This window comes from Ambystoma mexicanum, chromosome 11 (genome assembly GCF_040938575.1).
Source record: "Ambystoma mexicanum isolate Mex_15411 chromosome 11, UKY_AmexF1_1, whole genome shotgun sequence".
Lineage (NCBI taxonomy): Eukaryota > Metazoa > Chordata > Amphibia > Caudata > Ambystomatidae > Ambystoma > Ambystoma mexicanum.
Window position 1 is genome coordinate 849506022 of NC_090934.1, and position 22559 is coordinate 849528580.

Here is a 22559-nt window from a genome sequence, read left to right on the forward strand (position 1 = left end):
CCCTTGGCCCCCTTCCTGCCCCTACCTGCAAGGCTAAAAACCTCGGGGTCATCTTCGACTCCACACTCTCCTTCTCTCCTCAAATATCTGACGTCTCTAAGAAGTCACACTACCAGCTGCACCTCCTCAGAGGTATTCTTCCCTTCCTCTCCTTCCCCCAGAAGCTCACTGTCTCCCGAGCCCTGGTTCTCTCAAGGCTGGACTACTGCAACAGCCTCTATCTTAATCTGCCTGCCTCCACTCTCCGCCCTCTGCAACTTATCCAGAACAGAACTGCGAGACTTGTCCTTGGCCTCAAGCCCAGGGACCGTATCTCTCCAGGACTGAAATCCCTTCACTGGCTCCCAGTGGCTGCGAGGATTAAGTTCAAAACCCTCTGCATTGTCCACAAGTCCTTCTGGGGCCTGGGGCCTAAATACCTTCAACTCTCTCTTCCTAAATATCTTCCTTCACGAGCCCTCCGCTCATCCGTCTCCAACTCCCTCATGGTCAGCCGCTTCTCTAAGCAACGAGCTGGGGGTAGATCTCTCTCCGCAGCAGGGGCCTCCCTCTGGAACAGCCTTCCTGCCTCCCTGAAACTTGAGGAGAACCATCTCCGGTTCCGGAAGCACCTCAAAACCTTCCTCTTCGCTTCTGCCTTCTCTCTCCCTCTCCCCTGCTAAACCTGCCTAACTCCCCACTGAATTCTGCACTAAACCTGCATCTGGGCCACTCTCAGCGACCTCGGTCCAGGGCCCAGCCACTCTCCACTTGCACTGCCTCCCTGGCTCCCCCTGCACTGTGGGACTGTCACTGTATCCCTACAGCCCCCTTCCCAGCACTTGCTCTGCACTTACCTCGCACTTGCCACCAGCTGGCCCTTTTTATTTATTATTTATTATTTTATTACGCTACTTACCTTGTACTGCACTTTCCCCCCCCACCTCCTCCCCCTGCACTTTCTCCTTTTCCCTTCACCCCTGCACTTGCGCGATCTGAATGACACCTGGCCTAGTAGGATCGTTTGTCTGTCTTCCCCTTGTTTCCCTCCCTCCCTGCCTCGTCGCGCCTTGAAACACTTGTGTATAGGCGCGTTACAAATACCATATCATATCATATTGGCCTACAAGTTTTCCACACTTCTTTTACCCAATCATCATATTGATTGATATTTTTATTTCTATCGCACTCTTACACAAGTGTTTCAGAGCGTGACAAGGCAGGGAAGGGGAACAGGGGAGAACAAAACAGTGATCTTACTAGGCCCCGTGACAATGAGAACGCACAAGTGCATGGGAGAGGGGGAGAGGAAAAGTGCATGGAAGGAGGGAGAAGTGGAAAGTGCGAAGCAGAAGAGAAACAGATAAATAATAATAAATAATAAAGGCAACAAACAGTGGTAATGCAGCCAGCAATTTGCAAGTGCTAGGTTTAAGGCAGCAGGCAGGGTAGGTCTGATAAGAGCAGGAAGAAAAAGGGGGGGGGCTGTATGGGTACAGATACAGAGCCCAGTGCAAGGGGTGGCCTGGAGGCAGTGCAGCAGCGTGGCAGGGTGAGCAGGTGCCTGGGCCCAAAGGACAGAGGGTGGCCAGGTGCACAGTGCCAAGAGAGAACAGATCTGCAGGGGAGAGGGGGAGTGAAGGCAGAAGAAAAGAGGAAGGCCTTGAGGTGCTTCCGGAACCGGAGATGGTTCTCCTCAAGTTTTATAGTGGCAGGGAGGCTATTCCAGTGGGAGGCCCCAGCCGAAGACAGATCTACCCCCAGCTCGTTTCTTTGAAAAACGACTGACCCTGAGGGAGTTGGAGGTAGAGGAGCTAAGAGCTCGAGAGGGGAGGTATTTGCAGAGGGATAGCTGAAGGTATTTTGGACACAGGCCCCAGAAAGCCTTATGGACAATGCAGGGGGTTTTGAATATAATCCTTGCATCCACTGGGAGCCAGTGGCGAGATTTCCGAGCTGGAGAGATACGATCCCAGCGCTTGAGGTCAAGGACAAGTCTCGCAGTCCTGTTCTGGATTAGTTGCAGAGGGCGGAGAGTAGAGGCAGGTAGATTTAGAAAGAGGCTGTTACAATAGTCCAAGCTAGAGAGAACCAGAGCTTGGGATACCATGAGCTTCTGGTGGAAGGAGAGGAAAGGCAGAGTACCTCTGAGGAGGTGCAGTCGGAAATTTGACTTTTTAGAGACCTCAGAGATGTGGCTGGAGAAGGAAAGGGTGGAGTCTTAGCCTCGCAGGTGGGGGTAGGAGGGCGGCCAAGGGAGGCCAGCTAGAGAGTGAGGGGAAAGGATGGTGAAGGTGTGCCGATGAGGAGGATCTCCGTCTTGCTGGTATTCCGACAAAGATCATTGGCGGAACATCCATCTTGAATTGCAGTTAGGCAATCAGAGATGGGAGAGGAGGTGGCAGTGGGCAGCCTGAAAATGAGTTGAGTGTCGTCAGCGTAGCACTGGAAATTCGAGCAGAAAGTGGCAATGCAGTGGGCGAGAGTTGCCAGGTACTGGTTGAAAAGCCAGGGCAAGAGGTTAGACCCCTGGGAAACACCACAGTTAGAGAGGAAGATAGATGAAAGGAAGGACCCAAGTTGGACCTGGGAGGATCGATCTGAGAGGAAAGGGGTCATCCAGGCCAGAGCCTGATCAGTGATACCCAGGTTTTCACAGAGACGGTTGAGCAGGATGGTATGGTTGACTGCGTCGAAGGCAGAAGAGAGATCGGAGGAGGATGAGGACAGAGGGAATGTTAGAGTCAAGGTTGGAGAGCAGATCTTCACGGATGTTCAGGAGAGCAGTTTCCGTGCTTCTGGCAGCTCTGAAGCCCGACTGGAGGTCATGGAGCCAGCCAACAAAATTTGAATGAAGGTTAAGCTGAGAGATGTCCAACCTTTCCAGGAGTTTGCCAAGAAAGGGAGTAATGGAAATTGGGCGATAGTTAGCTGGACAAGAAGGATCAGCTGTGGATTTCTTGAGAAGAGGATGCACAAAGGAGTGCTTCAGAGGGGAGGGGGAAGGATCTCGAGGCAAAGGAGTGGTTGCAAAAATCAGCAAGGGCCGGAGCGAGGGTGTCAATGTGGTGCTTAATGGTTTTAGAGGAACAGGGATGAACCTGTTTTGATGAGAATTAGATGCACCCTTCTTCAGGTACTACATTTGTTTATGAACTTGATAAGTCATACTTAATGTTGATCAACATTGTTGTTTTGTCAAAATACGTTTTTTTTTTGAAAGGGAAAATTTAAACAAACAAATTAGACCACCTTACCAAATCTAAGTCACAATGTGTTGCAAACGTCTACATAAAATTCAAATGAAAAAAATCTCAATGTTTTTGGCTTGGTGTCTCCAAAACGCCATTAAATTCCATTACAACTACTAACTACATTATATTGGCTTAAAGTATCCATTCTTGATTTTTAAAATTGGAACAGAAATACATTAACAAAATTATAATATCAATTGTAATCCTATCTTTTGTAGATAACCGATATATGTAATATAAACCCATGTAACCATTGTCAAAACTCATTCGGTTGCAATGCATATTTCTTCTCAAAGGTTTCACTGGCGATTGCATGGGCGATGAAGAAAAGGAGGCAGTAAGCCTCAGTTACAACCTGAAGGCCCCAAGAGTTTGTGGGGTGGGACAATTCCCAGACAAAAAGTGACAACCTCCCACCCAGTGGAATGAACAAAATATAATACACAGTGGTTTAGCACCATTTGATGCAGTGGAGTCAGCAACACCGTTTTGTGCTTCCTGGGCTGTAGCCTGGTGGGCATGACTATGCTCTAGCTGCCGCTTGGCCATAGGGAGTTTGACCCCTGCCATCGTGGGAAAATTAGGTGACATTACGAAAGATACAACCCCTCGGAGCAGACATTGATGGTTGCTGGACTGCAAGACCCTAAGGATTTAGCTGTGGCATAGATGACTTGAAACCTCTGCAAGGAGTTGTCAGCCTTCACCCAAAAGAGATGGTTTCCCTCAAATGGCATATCCAGAAATGTCAACTGGACATCAGGAGAGAATTCTGAGGTCCTCATTGAAGAGTGCCCATAGCACATACACAGAAACAACCATGCCAAGGCCAGATTATAATACCCGACGGGCAGCATGTCTTGCATCACTCACCAGGTTGATAAAACCTTGCCTTATCTCGGTCAGGAGGTTTTCATCCACACCACATAAGACGCTCCATGGATTAAAAGTATTGTTGGTGAGGGCCCAAGAAGGGTTTGCATCATCCTACAAGGCAGGCTACTAGATGCATAAACTTTGCATCTCAAGGCCTCTAGCATCTTGATATATGTCAGGGGACAAAACAAGGAGGAGGAAAAGACATGGTCTGTAAGCCAGCTGTTGCGGCCTATACCATCAAGCTCTGTGGTGAAGGATACGTGGTGAGGAAACCTGGATCTAAGACCACAGCCTCTCCATAATACATTGGTTAGATCAAAAAGGGATAGCATCCCCTTCATCGACAAAGATTTCAGACATCGTCGATAAGTACTGTCCCCTCAAAAGAGGAATGTATTCCGAGGGAACCCCAGTGCCAACAGCACTGCTGCGAGAGTAGCCAGCGCATCAAAACCCAAATGTGGAGCCGCTCTGCGCTGGAATGGAGCCGATTTCACAGGCAGAGTCGCAACTGAGCCAGCAGCAAGCAATTCAAAGAGGCACCCCTTGCTGCTTCAAAGAGCACAGTGGGGCCAGAGGGTTCTGTGTTATTTTAACAAGTAAATTACTTTGTGATAATTTACTTCAAATGTTAGCTCCATTTTTTTTTTTTTAATAGGGGGATCCTGCCCACGACCCCTTCATTACCCTCCCCTATCAACTACCCCTACAATCCCACCCGCAACTCCTCCTATGCCCCCTTAATCCTTAAAAACATCTATACATTTACATCCCTTTAAAGTTATTCTGAAGAAGTAATTTACTTAGTTGAAACCATGGTATATGCTCAGAGGTGTCTCTGGAATGGAAGGATGACTCTGCTTCTTGGAGGTGGAGGAAGGGGGATACCTGGTAAAGTCACTGGGAGAGCGGGAGCTCTTCCAATGGTTCGCCTGCTTGTCCTTGACCACTGTGTTCTTGGTCCCATACCAGCAAACCTCAAAAACATCTTTGTGGCAGAAAGCAAATAGCTTGGCAGCACACTGTCCGAGGGCCTTTGGATGCAACAATGGTTCTCTTCAGGTGGCAGTAAATGCACATTTTCTGGGGGTCTGGGATGGGCGTTTGTCTCCCAACAGCTGCCCAAGGCTTTAAGCGTGAGGCCTTTGAAGGACTAGGAATAACACAGTAAATAGCTAGCAAAGTGGCGCTATAGATGGACAAAAGGATCGAGATCACAGGCAGTGACGGTTCCAAATAGATTGGCCCCAACATCCTATTCATGGTGGCAAAAGTTTCCCAAGATAGGTGGTGCTGGAGATAGAATATTACGAATGAGGAATCTGTGGGATGAAGGAGTGCAGGAGAGGTTTACTCCAGTGAAATGATCATAATAGCGCTTTCTGATCCATGGATTAAAAAGTTCAGACTCCACAATTAATACATTGGGCCTCATTCCGAGGTTGGAGGTAAGTACCGGTCGTTTCCGGCATGACGTAAAGTACGACTCCGCCAAGGTTACAGACGGCTAATTGCGTCCCATTCCGACCTCGCGGACACGCGCTTTTCGCCATGCCGGAAAAGTACCTAGCGGCATGCCGCAAAACCCCCCGAAAAACCCCTACCGGCCTGCTGCGACACGTACATTACAACACCGCCATGGAAGCAGCAGCGACAGTAAATAACGGGGACCGTAATTTACGGATCCCGTAAATTACGGTCACCGCTAAACAACGGAAGCGGAAATTACATCATCGCACAGGAACGGGAAGGAGCGCGGCGGCCATCTATAAAAACACAATCCATAGCCATCCTCATCAGGCAGCAGGCGGGAGCAATCCGAAGTTGGGGAAAGCATCAGGAACCCAGGAACTATGCCTAAAGCACCTAAGAAGTCTGCGGACCGGCTCCGCAAGAAGCGATTCTGCCCTGATGAGCTCCAGGTCATGGTGGACCACCTGGCAGAACACGCTGACGTGGTGTTCAGCCCAGACATGCGGAGGGACTCCACTATCCGCAGAAACAAAATCTGGGCAGAAACCGCCCAAAGGGTGAGCGCTGTAGGCTCCACCCCTCGCACCCCCAAGCACTGCCGCAAGCGGTGGGATGACTTGCGGGTGCGGGTGCAGGGACTCCTCACTGCCAACAGGAGTCAGGCCATGCAGACTGGAGGGGGCCCAAGTTCCCCTGTGCAACTTGAGGCATGGGAGGAGACATGCGCCGCAATGATTGGCACGGAATGCATAGAGGGCATCGGTGAAATGGACTGCGGGGCAACGTCGTCTGCCGATGGAGGTGAGTGTCCAAAGTCAACACTGCCAATGGCAATTGCATGATGTAGACTCCCCCAAAGGCACCTTGTCATGTAGCCACCCCCCCATCCAACTAATGCAGAGTCAACTGCAACGCAATCAAGGGCCAACTGCAAGTACATAACACACATCAGCCATAGTGCAGTAACTTGCACATTCCATCATGCACATTGTGCATCAGGTTCGGCAGTGTGTGTGCCAGACAGCACATTACTATGGCAGGATGAGTCACTCCGACACATGCGTACACATGCGTACATTCAATTCACATTAATATGTACTAGTACTGTTGCAACGCCCATAGGGCCACAAACCCCAAATTACAGAAATGTTAATGCAGCGATCTATGCAATTAGCGCATCATACAATCACTCATGTTGTCCCTCTCCTCTACCCCCACAGGCACCGATCATGACAGCGGGGATACCCAGACGACCCGTCCATCCACCTCCACGTGCAGAGGCCGGTCCCGGAGCATTCCCGCACGGAATAAGAAAACCACCCAGGCACCACAAACGCCAGTGGAGGATGCACCACCACAATCCCTCCCTGCCTCGGCACCTGCCACATTAGACACCCCAAGGTCGGCAGAATCAAGCATTGCTGGGGAGTTGGCAGCTACGGCCACCCAGGAGAATGTGGACAGCCCCTTATCGATCTGTGGTGCCACTGAGGAGGACTTTTACCCCACAGTCCACACCCCGGAGCCCACCAATGTCCCCCTGCCATCAAGCAGTGACTCTGTGGAGCAGGAAACACCTGGACGTAGTGCTCCGGCAGATCCTGGACCTATTCCACAAGTTGAGGCCATGCCAGGGCAGGTAGGCCCAAGACCCGCCAGGAATGTACCTACATACATTGATGAACCACGTGCACATCAGCTGACGGACCTCATCAATGCCTTCATGGAGGACACCCGCCAGGGCAGGGTGGAGTGGGTGGATGAGCTAAGGCAGATGCGTCAGGCGGTCACTGACAGCAGCAATAGGTTGTGTGCGGTCCTGGGACGCATCGCGGATGCCCTGGAGTCTGCACCTCCCACACGACAGCCCCAGCGGGAGGACACACCGTCACAGTGCTCCTCCACCCAGACCAGCCCGCTCCAACGCTCAATGCGTACATTGCGCCGGCCCAACATGGATCCCCCTGGATCTGGGGGCACGCCTTGAACATGCTGGCACACACATGTGGCCTATGTTGGCCTCATGGCACTACTCTGGGGTTGTTGTGGGTGAGGGGGAGGGGAGTGAGGGTGTGTTTGGGAGTTGGGGGGAGGGGGAGGGGAGTGAGGGTGTGTTTGGGAGTTGGGGGGAGGGGGAGGGGAGTGAGGGTGTGTTTGGGAGTTGGGGGAGGGGGAGGGTGGTGGAGGTTTTGTTGTACACGTTTCATGTCAATTATTCAATACACTGGTTGTTCATAATGTAAAACGGAGTGGACATTGATCATTGCGCAGGTGTCATTTGATGTCTCACGGTGCATGGAAGGCAACATTTGCTTCCTGGGGAATCCGTGGTAGATATATGTAGTCCCTTGTGTGCTTGAGGAGGGCATCCAGCTCTTGGTTCAGTATCCGGGTAAATAAGGGTTGTGATATACCATGCATGTGCCCCACTGTGTGCTGGTAGGTGCCTGTGGCAAGGAAGTGGAGGACAGTCACTACCTTCAGTGGAGGGGGGATGGCAGAGCTTTATTCAATGAAACTCACTATGTCGTCATGTATCAGGTCCACTATGGTGGTGATGGTGTCATGGTCAAGCCGGTACAGGGTGTGGATCTGATGTGGTGTTAGGTTGAAGGAGGTGGCTCAGATGCGAGGGATTGGGGGCTGCCGGCGTGGTAACGGTGGATGCACTGGTGGTGCATGCTGGGCCTGTCTCACCCTCCGTCTCCTCCTGTGTGTCCTCTGTGGTTGGGGCTGTGGTTGTTGTTGTTACTGCCTTGCAAGCAAGGCCTCCTGCTCCAGTTGTGCCACTACTATTGGTATCATCTTGGTGTGGGAGAGGGTGTGGTGTGTGGGTATGCTCATTTTGTGCTGTGCCAGACTCCATTAGCTACACCTGTGCTGATTGTGGGCACCTGTGGTTGTGGAAACCACTGCTCTGTGTTCTTAACTCCTTCTCTGAGATGCCTGTATGTACTCCATGCCGGTAAGGTACTTTACGGCCTTAAGGAGACCGTTATTTACGTGTGCTCCTTACTTGCGATCAGCTCCGGTTTACGCCATGGCGTTAATTACGCCATGGTGGTGTGCGCGCGCGACCCAAGACCGTAAATTACGGCATTGTTGTTTACGGTGCAGTAATTTACGGTCTGAAGGGTCGGAATGGCATGGAGCGGAAATCCATGCCGGTAAATCATTACTGGCATGGTTTGTACCTTACCTCCAACCTCGGAATGAGGCCCATTGACTCTGTTTGGAGGGGTGGAGGAATACTTTGTTCGGAGACTGGTTCAGGGGCTACTATTCCAGGCAAAGTGGCCTGTTGGAGACAACAAGCAACTTAATGAGGAAGGGTTGACTGAAATGGTAGCCTATTCCTCAAACAATTGAGTGCACCACATGGGGACGTTTGTTTGCATTTGTAGATGTGGGGCAGAACGTTTTTTTTTTATAAAGTCCTGGGTTGCAAAGTACCTACCGGGTCTTAAAGCGAACATTCATATTTTTGTTTGTTGAATGACAGAATGTATTTTGGATGGCCAGATGATGCACCCTTACACAGACAATCCAGGGTTACTGTCTGATATTTACAGAGATTTCCTTCAGGGTATCAGAAATAGAGAGAAAACATCTCGGGGGGGGGGGGGGATAGCTCAGGGACAACGTGCTCGCCTTGGAAGCAAGATGACAATGAGCAACACAGGTTAGATCCCCGGGTCCATGCTTAGAAACCACTGTGTATTAAGCGTGTTATAAATAACCTATCATATCATCTGGGAACACTCTCTCTGTCCCACCACTCTGCCTCCTAAATGGTGGGGGTGAGGGGTAGTAATGGGTAATATCTTAGATGTTTATGCTTTTAGGGTGAATGCAATGACAAACGGGAGTAGTGGTTGGCTAAAGGGATAAGCCCATTTTTGCTGGTATGGGCATGTTGATGAGCTATAATGTTTATGTCTCAATAAAACAAATGTTTAAAAGAAATTAAGAGTTGCCTGCTTTTAGTAAGCATATTGTAAACATTAAAAACAATAAGTTTAGTGGGTTTTTATGCTATTGGTGGTGACACCATGTGAGGGTAAACACTACGAAACCATTTTTTAAACTTCTACAAAGGCTCAATGGGTAATGGTCAAGGTTGACATTCAGGTGCCTGGAAACAGCCCCAAAACAAATACATTTGCTGATACACGGACCTCAAAAGCTAGGTCACACAACGTATTTCCCACTAGGCCCACCAGCCGAAACCCCCTGGATGCTCCATATACTACCACATTTATCCTTTCCTCTAAATAAATTCATCCACTATCACAATGCATACTTGTGATTTCCATTGACAGTTAAACCACCACATGCTTATCTAGTTCCTCCTACATGTAGGAGACCTCTTTGCAACAATGCAATTGCTTACACCTTTGGGAAAACTGCTGCCTTGTCCCCCCTTCTACCATACTCACCTCTTCCAATTTTCCTCCATGTGGATAGATTATTCACTGTTGTCCATGCCCCTCACCCCCCAACCAAACTCCCTAATCCACTTCAAAATCGACATACATGTCAACATTTCCATAACCCTTTTAAACTCTGGCCCTTTCAACCAAATCACGCTAGCTTTTTTTTCATTCACTGAAGTCCAGCTCCACCTTCTGAGCACACTACCCTTCCACCAGAAGTGTCAGAGTTGTGTTCGCATGGACAGCCCCCTCATCCCCATGTCCCTTTTCAAAACATTGTCTGCCGACACATACCTGTCCTTTTGACACACAAAGAGGTTAAAGGCGTTCTCAGCTCCCAGAAAATTGTCATCATCAAGAATCTCGACCGCACTCATCCAGTTTGGATTAAAGTCACGAGCAATCTATGCAGAAAAAAAGTCAAACTTTTAGGAGCCATGGATCTAAATAATTCACAATGGTCAGTGGATATCACATACTCGATCTTGTATAGACCGACATCCTTGGCATAATACCCTCTGGCATCTGGAGGCAGGCTGGATAAAAGGTTCCAGAAACACTTGCATGCTTTTTTCCAGCTATTCTATGGCATTTTGACTAATACGATGAACAAGTCAACCCGCTCTACCTCCCTGCCCACATGTTATCTTCATTTTCGTATCAGAGAAGGAATAGAACAGCAATATTGTTCAATAAAAGTAAGAGTAGGGAAGGGTCACATGAATTTAAAGAATATTTCAATGCTTGAAAACAATTACAGGTAACCTGTTGAACACCTATATTTATCATTTATAGGTTCACATGCATGGCTGAGCATAGAAACAAATCAGTGAACATATAAACAAGAGTATAGAGAAATGGGAGAAGAGAGAAGAACAAGTTACTTACCCATGGTAACGTCTTTCGACTGGATGTTCCTCCTATGTATTCCTTATCTTTGATATTTCCCAATATACAGCTTGCTGCTTTGGATTTTTTTCCCCCAGTAGAGGGCGTTGTGCGTCGATGCCTGGTCGAGTCGATGTTCCTCCGAGGTCTCCGTCTTGACGTCAACGTCATCACTGGTATAAGTAGCACACGCAGCACCCTTTGCTCAGTTCCGTTTTGAAGCGCGAAGCACTGTCTTGAGTTAGACGGCTACTCCCCTTGAGAGAGCTCAGACTGTAACCACAAGAGATGTTTTACTGCAGGATTTGGCTGGGAGGTGCGATAAGGAATTCGTGGGAGGAACATCCAGTCGAAAGAACCTTATCACGAGTAAGTAACTTATTCTTGGAATGGATTGTGTCCTCCCACGTATTCCTTATCTTTGATACTACCTTATTTGGAGGAGGGAGTAAAATTGTACTGCCTTTCCAAAAACAGACTCTTGACTAGTGGAGGAATGCAGGCTGTAATAATTCGTAATGGTGTCTGTGCAGATGACCATGTGGCAACTGCACAAATATCCTTTATTGGAACTCCCCTCTGCAAAGCAGACGAAGGTGCGATACCCCTGGTGGAGTGAGCCCTTAGGTGTTCTGGGGGGTCTTTACCGGCCAGCCTAACACTCTGAAATTGTTAAAATAATCCATCTAGAGATTGTTTAGTGATGGCTAGACCCAGCTTATGACCTGTATAGCCCACAAACAACTGATCATTCTGTCTCAGTCTTGCCAATCTGGCAATGTAGAAACTCAGTGCCCGCTTAGGGTCGAGTCTGTGAAGCCTTTCTTCCTCTTTTCCCAGTTGTGGTGGAGGATAAAAGGATGGTAAGGTTATTTTCTGAGCGATGTGAAATTCAGGAACAGGGAGAAATGTAGGCTTCACATTCAATAACAGTCTGTCTTTATGAAAAACAGTATGAGGAGGCTAGCAGGATAAAGCCTGTAGCTCACTCACCCTTCGGGCAGATGTTATAGCCACTAAGAAAACAGTTTTCAAGGTGAGAAGTCGTAATGGGCAAGATTGAAGAGGCTCAAAAGGAGCACCCATTAGATGGTGTTAAACCAAATGGAGATCCCACAGTGGGACTTGGAAAGGAGTCGGAGGATAAACATTAGTTAATCCTTTTAAGAATTGGATTACCAGAGGAATCTTAAAATAGGAGACTTCCTCTGCAGTGCGCTTCAAGATGGATAGCACTGCTAGATATCCTTTGATTGTTCCAATCTGGAGCCCCAGATTTGCTAAGTGTACAAGAAAAGAGAACACCACCAGTGTATTGCATGAGAAAGGGTCAACATTCTTCTCTGTACACCAGTTGGAGAACTTATTCCAACGGCAGCGGTATGAAGATTTGGTTACTGGTCTTCTGGCCGAAAGCAACATCTCCATTATGCCGCCCGAGAGGTGCTAATCCTTGTATCTCAGCCTCTCAGAAACCATGCGTGAAGGCTGAGAATCCAGATATCTGGATGAGAACCTGACCCTCCTCTCTCTAGAGAAGGTCCTCTCTTAGTGGAAAACGAATCAGAGGGCAGATAGAAATGTCCAGAAGGTCCAGGTACCACGTTCTCCTGGCCCAATCCGGGGCAATTAGGATCATGGACTTTCTGAACCTCCTCAGCCTCCCGATTACGCAAGGAATCACAGGGATTGGAGGAAAAGATACAGGAGTGGAAATTCCCGGTCCACCACAAACATGTCTCCTAAAGCTCCTCTTGGGGGAGATTCCCTTGAGCAGAACTGTTGGCACTTCCTGTTGGCACTGGTCGCAAACAGATCCACTGGAGGGGTTCCCCAAAGGGTGAAGATCTCTTGAATGACTTCCTGAGCTAGTTACCACTCGTGGGAGACTGTGCTTTGCCTGCTCAGAGCGTCCGCCGTCTGGTCTTTCTCTCCGGTTACATGAACTGCCCACAGAGATTCCTTCTTGTATAGCCCAAATCCAGAGCTACACGGCCTCTCTTCACAGTGGTAGTGACCCTACACCATCTCTCTTGTTGAGGTAGTACATGGCCACTGTGTTACCCGTCATTATCAGGACATTCTTTCCTCGTACAGACGGCAGAAAGGCCTTCAGCACTAGTCTGATTGCCCCCAGCTCTAAAAGGTTGATGATATGTAGTTTGGACTCCGATGGAGACAAACGACCGCTGAGGGTCAAATCGTTGGTATGGGCTCCCCATCCAGTGAGTGAGGCATCCGTCACTACTGATATCTCCGGCCATGGTTGCCAATAAGGTTCTCCTTTCATGATGTGTTGACGACAGGCCCACCAATGAAGATGCAGTGAGACTGTCTGGGATTTCTAGGAGATCTGACATCCTTCGTGAGAATTGTGGCCACTGAGTCCTGAGAGCACACTGGAGAGATCCCATTCTCAGGCGAGCCTCTGGCACCAAGAAAACGCAGGATGCCATGAGAGCTAGCAACCTCGGCTCGAAGATATTGGGCATTTCTGGAATTTTGTCACCATCTGCAGAATGTCTTGAGCCCTCATCTCTGGTGCGCTTTTTTTTTCTCCAGGGAAGCATCCAGGATTGCTCTGATGAATTGGAGTCTCTGTGAACGTATCATTTGGGACTTCTTGAAGTTTAGGGAGAAGCCCAGCCTTTGGAGGGATTGGCAAGTATAGCTGAGGTGATCCACTGGCCCTGATCAGCCAGTCGTCTAGGTAGGGATAGAAGTGAATCCCCCCCCCCCCTCTCCTGAGACTCGCTGCCACTACCGCCATTAGCTTGGTGAAGACCCTCGGGCAGGGGTAAGCGCAATGGCAGAACCCGAAACTGATAGTGAGAGTTGCCAATAGCGAACCTCAGGGTACTGTCTGTGCTTGTGATGGATCGGCACATGAAAGCATCTTGTAGGTCCAATGATACCAACCAATCCTGAAGCTGGAGGGCCTGAAGGATCTGAGAAAGGGTAACCATCTTGAACCTGTCCTTTCTGAGGAACATGTTCAAGTCTCAAGTCCAAGATGGGTCTCATTCCTCCATCCTTCTTTGGAATTAGAAAATAAGTGAGTACCAACCCTTGTTCCTCTCCGTTACTGGTGCCAGTTCTATAGCACCTTTCTCCAGCAGGGTTAAAATCTCCTGCATACGGAGCGGATCTGGAACCTTAAAAGAGTTGTTTGCCGGTGGATGACTGAGGTTTTAGCAGGAAAGGAAGGCAGTAACCTTGGCCAACTGTTTCCAATGCCCAAGCATCTGAAGTAATAGCCTGCCATTCTATCAGATGCTGTGATAACCTGCCTCCTACTGCTGCCCTGAGATGCAAGACCTCAGAGGTTTTGGAGTGGCTGACGGAGGCTAAGGGTAAAGCAGCCCCTGTTGTTGCGGTCTTAGTAACTCTACACCGCCCACCACGGGGAATTGTCTCTGACCTCTTTGAGACGGCCATCCTCTGCCTTTTCCGAATGCGGAATAATAGCTAGAGGACCTACCCCTGCAGGGCGCACCTGTGGGGCGTTTTGGAGTTTGCCTTATTGCAGCTCCAAGGGATTTAGCCACCGCCTTGGAAGTTTGCAGCTTCTCCAAACTTTCATCAGCTTCATTCCCAAATAGATGTGTGCCGTCAAAGGGCATGTTGAGAAGTCTGGACTGAACGTCTGGGCAAATCCTAACTAAGCAAATCTGCCATGGCTCTGCTGATGCTGTCAACAGAGTCAAGACCAGTCTGAAGGGATTTGCACATAGCGTCGCTTCCATCCTTGACAATGTTCAAGAAACCGTCTCATTTGTCCCCTTCGGGGATGTGGTCAGCCGCCATCAAAATACAGCCCCAAAGGGTGTGGGTAAACTTCGCCAGCGGGGACGTCATATTAGCAGACTTTAACGCCATACTACCGGCTGAGAAAACCTTCTTGGCCATGGCATCGTATTTCTTGTCATCCCTGTCTAGTGGTATAGTGGGATAGGAATTTTGTTTGCCAGAAGAGGTAAGCTGCCTGTACTACCAGGCTTTCTGGTGTCGGATGTTTCGAAAAGTACAGAGGGTCAGAAGATGAGGCTCAGTATTTGGCTGATAGCCTCTTATTGACTGCTAGGACAACCTCCGGTGTTTCCTAGTTGGAAGCTAACTTCCTCTGCAGAGCCCTATGAAATGGGACAATAGGGTCTTCTTGTTGTCCTTTATCGAGCGCGTCCGTTAAGTCATCCTGTTCAAAAACAGGTGTGGGCATGGACCATCCCATGTATTCCATTACTCTAGTCATGTTTAGTCTATAATTACTTTCAGCATGATCCCCTGGATCTGCCTTACCAAATTAAACTTCAGGGTAAGTGTCAATGCCACTTTCCTCATGTAGGGAGTCTTAAATTCTTTAATCGAGACTCTTCTGATACAAGTTCCTCTGGAACAGAAGGTGTACCGTACTCTAGAGAAAATGGTATTTCCTCGTCAGATGAGTGTTCTCATAAATTGAGGAAAGTGTCTGAATGAGGTTGAGGAGTGTAAATCCTCTCTAAAGAAGAAGGCGCTATGGAGGTCATAATGAGAGATGCCAAGGTCAAAATTGTCGAAGTTGACGTCGACTGCTTTGACAAAACCATCGACGGCTTCCAAGGTTTCCCCAAAGTCGCCGATGGCTTCGACACAAACGTGGAGATTTTCGACACAAACGTGGAGATTTTCGACGATAACAGAGGTAACTGACATATACCGCGTCGAGGAGGTCGACACTCGAGGCGGCGATGTTTTTTCCCCCGATTTTGGTGTTGATGACGCACTCTTCGACTTGCCGTGTGGCTTTCTTTGGCGTCTATGATGATCCTTTGTGTGTCACAGAGGCGCTTTCTCAACTCGAGGGAATAGATCGGTCTCAAGGAGTTTCCACAGCTGGGGTCGAGGACTCCTGGCTTCTGTGCTTCCTAGGTTTGTCTGGGGTATCGCCTATAGGTGTTTTTGAGGGGGGCAAGGCCGTGTTCTCAAACACCTTCATCGTACTCATTCTGAATTCCCCCCCCATTGGGCTGGGGTACTATGTTAAGATGGACAAACAACCCTTTCGGGTGAACTGGATGAGGAAGCGGACAGCAATCTATTGCGTCTCTTTTTGCCATGCCGCAAATACTAGGAATGATGAGACCCACTTTGTGACAGGGAACGGGAGAATTTATGTTTTTTATGATGTGGAGACGAAGGTCTCGACTCGTCCGAAGATTTACGGTTGGACGGGGTAACATATTTTAAGGGCCTACCTCTCTCCAACTTCCCTCTGCGCTCCCTCAAGGCTTTGGCCATCATCGACATGCATTTGTCACACCCCAAACCCAGGTGTTCAGCCCATAGACACCACAGGCAGATCCTGTGTGGGTCGGTTATGGATGTTTTAGCACCACAGTTGCAGCATTTTTTAAAGCCGGACCGAGGAGTCGACTGAGCCGATGATGAAGCCATTTCGAAAACGAAGAATTTTCTGAAGAAACAAAGAAATTCAAAGAATCACAGAACCAAGCTTTACGTTACCGAAGCTGTGAAGCGCGGAAAAACGGAACTGACCAATGGGTGCTGTGCGCGCTACTTATACCATTGATGACATTGAGGTCAGGACGGAGACCTTCGAGGGACATCAACTCGACCAGGCATCGATACACAGCGCCCTATACTGGGAAAAAAATGTCCAACGCAGCAAGCTGAATATTAGGAAATATCAAAGATAAGTAATACGTGGGAGGACACAATCCATTCGAAATTAGCTTTCATCTGATGAAACTTTTTACAGTATACATTCATGCCCAGCCAGATGTTCTGCCTTTGAGGTAGTTTAATAACATTAGTGCCTGTAGAATGAGTGCACAGATCTCCAACAATTATTCTGTCCAAGAGCGTGAATGTAACAGCATTTCCAATTTTAATTTTTAGAATAGAGCCAAAGGATGATCCTCCCTTTTAACATGATTTTGTTTAAGACCCCATATACTGAGTGTGCTTGCTCTCGGACTCAAGAACCACAAGTCACAGGGAGATGCATTGTTTTTGTTATATGAACATTTCTTTCAAAGGAACAAGAGTCCTCAATAAAATGAAGAGGTTTTCCAGTGCTTTTTTATTTGGAAAGTAGAAGTTGTACACCTCTATTTAGTAAGATACATTTCTTTAGCCCTACCAAAAACTCTTCTTGGATCTGCATCAAATATCCTTTCCCTTTATTCTTAAAGCATGCTCCTTAACAATGAAAGGGGTCAGAGCAAACCTAGGTCGTACCTTACTTTGAGCTCCCTTTTCAATCTGGCTACACATGATACATGAATATACCTCTCTGCTTGCAAGATCACCTTGAACCCTCATAGGATGCCATTGTGTGAATCTAGGATGCCCCAACCAGCAAAACTATTTTAACAGGTTAGGGAACAGGCACATCAACCTACACTCCAGATGTATCCAGGAGACGAGATTGTTCACCCCAAATTGTTGATATTTATAACACGTTTACCAGTATTTCTTGCCTAAAATAAATATACTTTCCTCTAATGCAAGGAGGGGGGAGCCAAAGCAATTCTACTTATCAACATTTCTCAACTGTTAGCTGGTATAGTAACTTCCTTCTTTTGCACACATTCCTACTGGTGGGGGTATGAAAGACTTATTGCAGTAGTTGTGAATATGTTAACACCACCTACTTACAAATGGAGGGAGTGGGCACCACCATAAAAGTCTATTCAATAAACTCAATCAAGCAATATTCGAGAAAAGTCAGTAAACGACCTATAAACACACAAATGGTTACAAAATCAAGCAAGACTGGGGAAGTTATCCTCACTACCGTCACAGACATTGCACTGATGAAGGGCCCTGATGGCCTAAAATGCATTGGCCAACTTTCCTGCCCACTGATAGTCGAAGAATATGCAACCACATTAAAACTTAATGCTAAATAGGATCAAGATTTTATATTCCTACGATGAACTTTCAGTAGTGTTCACTACCAAGGTGTAGGCCTTACGGAGGATACCTTCCTTGGTCTTGCTAGATTAAAGACCACCTATCCATTTGAGTACTGTCTCTTGAGTAAAGAGAACACATGCATGGAAAGTCGTCCATGTGGCTGTTAATCAGTGTGCCACAAAATAGGACCAAGAACATAGATGTTTTTTAAATAGGGACAAGGGTTTTACAAAAACAGGTTGTTCATTACCATTTATGTTTTAAAAAATACTGTCCATTTCCCAGACAATTGAACACTGTGCAACTCTTGTTTTCACAACTCTGGCAGGCTAACTTCTGCCCACCAGAAATAGGTAGCTGTCCTTTGTGGTAGTCTGTAACTTAGGTGCACCGAATGATCATAATCTTTCTATAACTTCTTGAGCAGGACTTTTCCACCTCTAATCAATTGGGCATTTTCTTTACCTACCCTGGGCCAACAAAATTAAATCCCTGCAGTGGTGGCATAAGTGTTATATAGGGTGGACTAGGCCAATAGTCCATTACCTGGGACTTTTTGCCTACATGCTAAAAAAAAAAATCAAAATAGAGCACCTAGTCAAACCTTTCATTTGGAGCACAGTGAGCACATTACACCTGCCTGGTAGCAACTACAATGGCACCCTGCGGCTGCAAGAAAGGACTTTAAGACACTCAATACTGTACACAAAAAAATTCTACACCAAAGGCATTACTTTAATTGGAATAAAATGTAATCCTATGTCGCATTCAGATATTTGAGAATAGCAGCACAACTTTTGACATAGACATACAACTCTAAAAAATGTTATCAGGTAGGTCATGCACTTGTGAAATTAAGAACTTTTTGATGTAAAAAATATAGAACCTTTAAGCTGCAAGCAACAAAAACGTATCTTCTGTTCAAGATCTACACTTGCTTGACATTCTTGGATCATCACTAAATATCAGAGCTCAGCACGAATGGCCACATGTTGGCAGTTGTACTCTCTAGAATGCAGTAAACACCAGAGTGGATCTTTGGGTTTACCCACACGTCTCTGGAGTTTCCTTTGACAGACTTACAAAGAGCTCCATTAAAGCAAATTCAGTATAACCTGCAGTCCAGCACCCCCTGCTAATTTTACACCAGAATAAGAATACACACACATCGTCCATTGTCTGCACAAATCCTGAGCATTGGAACTCCATGCTAATCCCCACGTACTGGATACATCAAACTACTCCTGAATTGTAGCACCATTTGGGCACAATTAAGACTATTTAATTTTCCTGGCTCCCTCACCTCCTCAAAGTTGCCCTCCATGGGTTTGTAGGCAAGCAGGAGAACTGAGCGCATCAGATCCCCCACCAGGATGAAGTCGCCCTTGGTCTTGAGGTAAAGTGCCATGATGTTGTTGTAATGGTTGCACTCTGTGCGCAGCTCCTTTTCAGCAGTCCACTCATAGAGACGCACCTGGGAGGAACAAGACAAAAAAAGACCAATAAATAAATCCACATTACAGGAATGCTTGCACATATAGTATCATCCACATTTAGCATCTTTAGCCTAGAATGTGAAGATGGATTTTCAAAATCAACCCTCGGGGTGCACTTTGAGAGACCAGCCTATTATGGAGAACAGGAAGACACTAATATAGCTCCACCCAATCAAGGTAAGGTAGCAGAGCTGCAGGCTTAGTCTCAGGAAGGCTCTGAGAGTGGTCTAGCATTACAATGAGCCCATACAGAACAATACACAATGATTTAGTAGGCCTTTAAAATACACACAAATTAAATAAAATGCCTAGTCAAATATTGTCACACACTTCCTATAAAACAGATCTGTTCATTAACCATTATGAAGGGAAAGAAAGCATATGTTTCAATAACTAGTAAAATACAGGTGAGAAGTCAGTTGCACGAAATTCAGTAAAGACCTCAGAATAACCACAGATCTGTTTCCCTAACACTTCGTGAGTCCAGCCCTAAAATGTTCAAAAATTATACTTTTCAGGAGGTTTTACTACAAGATTGGACGATGACAGTGGTTATGACACAAAAGTCAAAAAGGTAAATAAACTCACTCAATCCCAGACACTAGGATAGGCCTACAAAAGGGATCCTTGAACAGGCCTCCACCAACCAAAGTCAGGAAACAGTGATTAAGGGACAGGACTTTATGTCCATGTAACTCTATGGAGAACTTACCCCACTGACTCTGAATTCTGCAGAGACCACTGCAGAGGTTCTGGAATCCGTTGGGGACACAATCTTCTACGCTTGGACCAGGCGAGGAAGGCCCAGTTGTTGCGGTGTAGAGGTAACATTTCAGCAGAGGATTTTGTTCGTCGGTCACATGCTTAGATCTCGGTTCCAGGCAACTTTCAGCTTAACACCCATGCAAAGAAGATCAAGACTTCTGATTTCAATAGATAAAGACAGCTTCCGTTGATGCAAGAAGGCTGTAAATGCAAGAGCAGGTGTCTTGTTGTATAGGTTGAAGATGCTCTAAGTTACACGGATGCGCTCGGAACGGCGATGGCTGCCGCAATGTATCTCAGGAGAGAATTTGTCAGTAGTCCATCGGCTGGTTCAGGGACACTCTTGAAAACACAGATTCTTGAGTAGGGGGTTGAGACCGATTATTCCCACAGATCCAGAGGTCTTGGCACCAACAAGGGTCTTGAGATCAGTCAGAGGACCAGGGGTTTACTGGAGCTTCACTGGATGTGGTCAGCTGCCGGGGTTGTCCTCTAGCTTCTCTTCGTAGAGGACTTGGTTCCAACAATGACATGAAGAATGGATGTAGGAGTCCTTTTATCCAAGCTCTGGACTGGAAGCTCGCCCTAATCCAGCAATGCTAAGGATCTGCACCATTCAAACTGGCAGAGGATATCCAATCACGGATAGCCACTAGCCACAACATCTGCCCAGCAACACACATTAAGGCATGAGGATGTGTGCTGGGACCAGACAGTCCCGGACCCCATATCCAGGTGTTCACACACTGCCTTTTTGCCAAGGAAAGGAGCAGCTTTCCCCGGGAATGGGCTTTTCATATATGGTAATTCAGGAAGAAGGTCAAAGAACAATATGGCCAAATGACACTTGTGGCACGTCATTTTAGGGTGCCAGCAACCTTTAGTAGCCAATTGAGGTAACTGCTAAAGTGCATGAGTAAAAAGTATAAAAGGTAGAACATTATCCATTGCCACTAGCACTTCCTAGACACATTGTAAATGTAACCAAAAAGTCACTACATAAAAAGTTATAAGAAAACAAATATTCCAACCACACTTCACTTTAGGGTGATGTGTGCAATTGTAACAATACAAGAAGAGAAGGAGAAATTACTTACTGCAAATGTTCTTCCTATGGATTCTTCTCCTGCAGATTCCTCATCTGATAGATATTCCCTTCAGCTTCGCTGCTTCAGAATATTTTCGACACGGAGCGTAGTGGACCTCGACCCGGCCGTCGAACCGTCTTGCTCGGCATCTGGTCGTCGGCTCCGGACGCACCGCCAGGCGTCATAAATACCACGTCACTACACCCCAACCACAGTACCCCCTAAAACTCCCCCTACCCCTGAGCACCATACGCTGCATAGGAAAACAGAGAGAACAAACAGGCTAATGAGCCCTTAATAAAGAACTAACTATAGAACTTCGAAGGAGGAACAATTGAACAAACACTAGAAACATCTTTGCTTTAAACATTCTGTGCCAGGAAGACAGAAATATGACAAAGCGGACCACCGCCAAGTCAATGTGAAAGACAAGATGCGCCAACCACCAACTTTCTGAACGGGGATGGAGGGGAGATTAGGAATCTGCGGAGAATACATAGAAAGAACATTACGGTAAGTAATTTCTCCTTCAATGGATTGCCTTTCTCCCACAGATTCCTCATCTGATAGACTCCCAAAGCAATAAATAAAAGGAAGCGGGCAGCAAGTTATACCAAGAAATTTTGCAGCAATGCCCTGCTAAAACGCACATCAGTTGAACGAGCCACATCCAAATGGTAGTGCTTTGCAAAGGTATGCAGGGATGAACACGTCACAGCGCAACAAATCTCCTGGACAGGAAGTCCCCTTTGCAAAGCTGTTGATGCCGAGAACCCCCACCCCCTTGTTGAATGGGCCCCGATGCCTACTGGTAGCATTCATTTATGCAGAATAATCATCCATATTGATAAAGACGGCTTGGTTATGGGCAGGCCCTTATGTGCTAAAGAAAAAGCCACAAAGAGCTGGTCAGCTCTCCTGAAATCAGCTGCTTGGCAATATCATAGCTCAACGCCCTTTTCGGGTCTAAGCGATGTAACCGTTCCTCCTGCTTACAAGGATGAAGAGGAACTTAGAAGACCGGAAGGTCTATGGATTGCGACAGGTTAAATTGAGACATCTTTTGGGAGGAAGCCAGGCCTTACACCCAGAGTGAAACTTTCTCCTGGAAAAAAGGCAGGAAAGGTGACTTACAGCAGAAGGCTAGCAGTCCACTCACACGGGTAGCGGATGTAATAGCCACCAAGAAGGCTGTTATCAAAGAAAGAATCTGTAAGGGACAAGAGTCAGAACCAGATGAAGGTCCTAATCCAGGACAAGAGGAGTTGGCGGAAACTTATTTACAAGGCCTTTCAGAAATTGTGCCATTACTGGGATGGTAAAAAAACATTCCTGTCAAATCTTAAAATAAAGGTTTAAAAAAAAAAACATGCCTTG

General features: G+C 47.2%; 1 protein-coding gene across 1 annotated transcript in view; it reads right to left on the reverse strand.

The window, feature by feature from the left end:
* Window positions 1-22559, reverse strand: part of DDB1 (damage specific DNA binding protein 1) — a 1539839-nt gene that overhangs the window by 297283 nt on the left and 1219997 nt on the right. Inside the window, exons 22-23 of the mRNA XM_069623834.1 lie at window positions 19137-19307; window positions 10316-10425 (exon numbers count right to left, since the gene is read on the reverse strand). Coding sequence (XP_069479935.1) covers window positions 10316-10425; window positions 19137-19307 — 281 coding nt within the window. The remainder of the gene's footprint in view (window positions 1-10315; window positions 10426-19136; window positions 19308-22559) is intronic.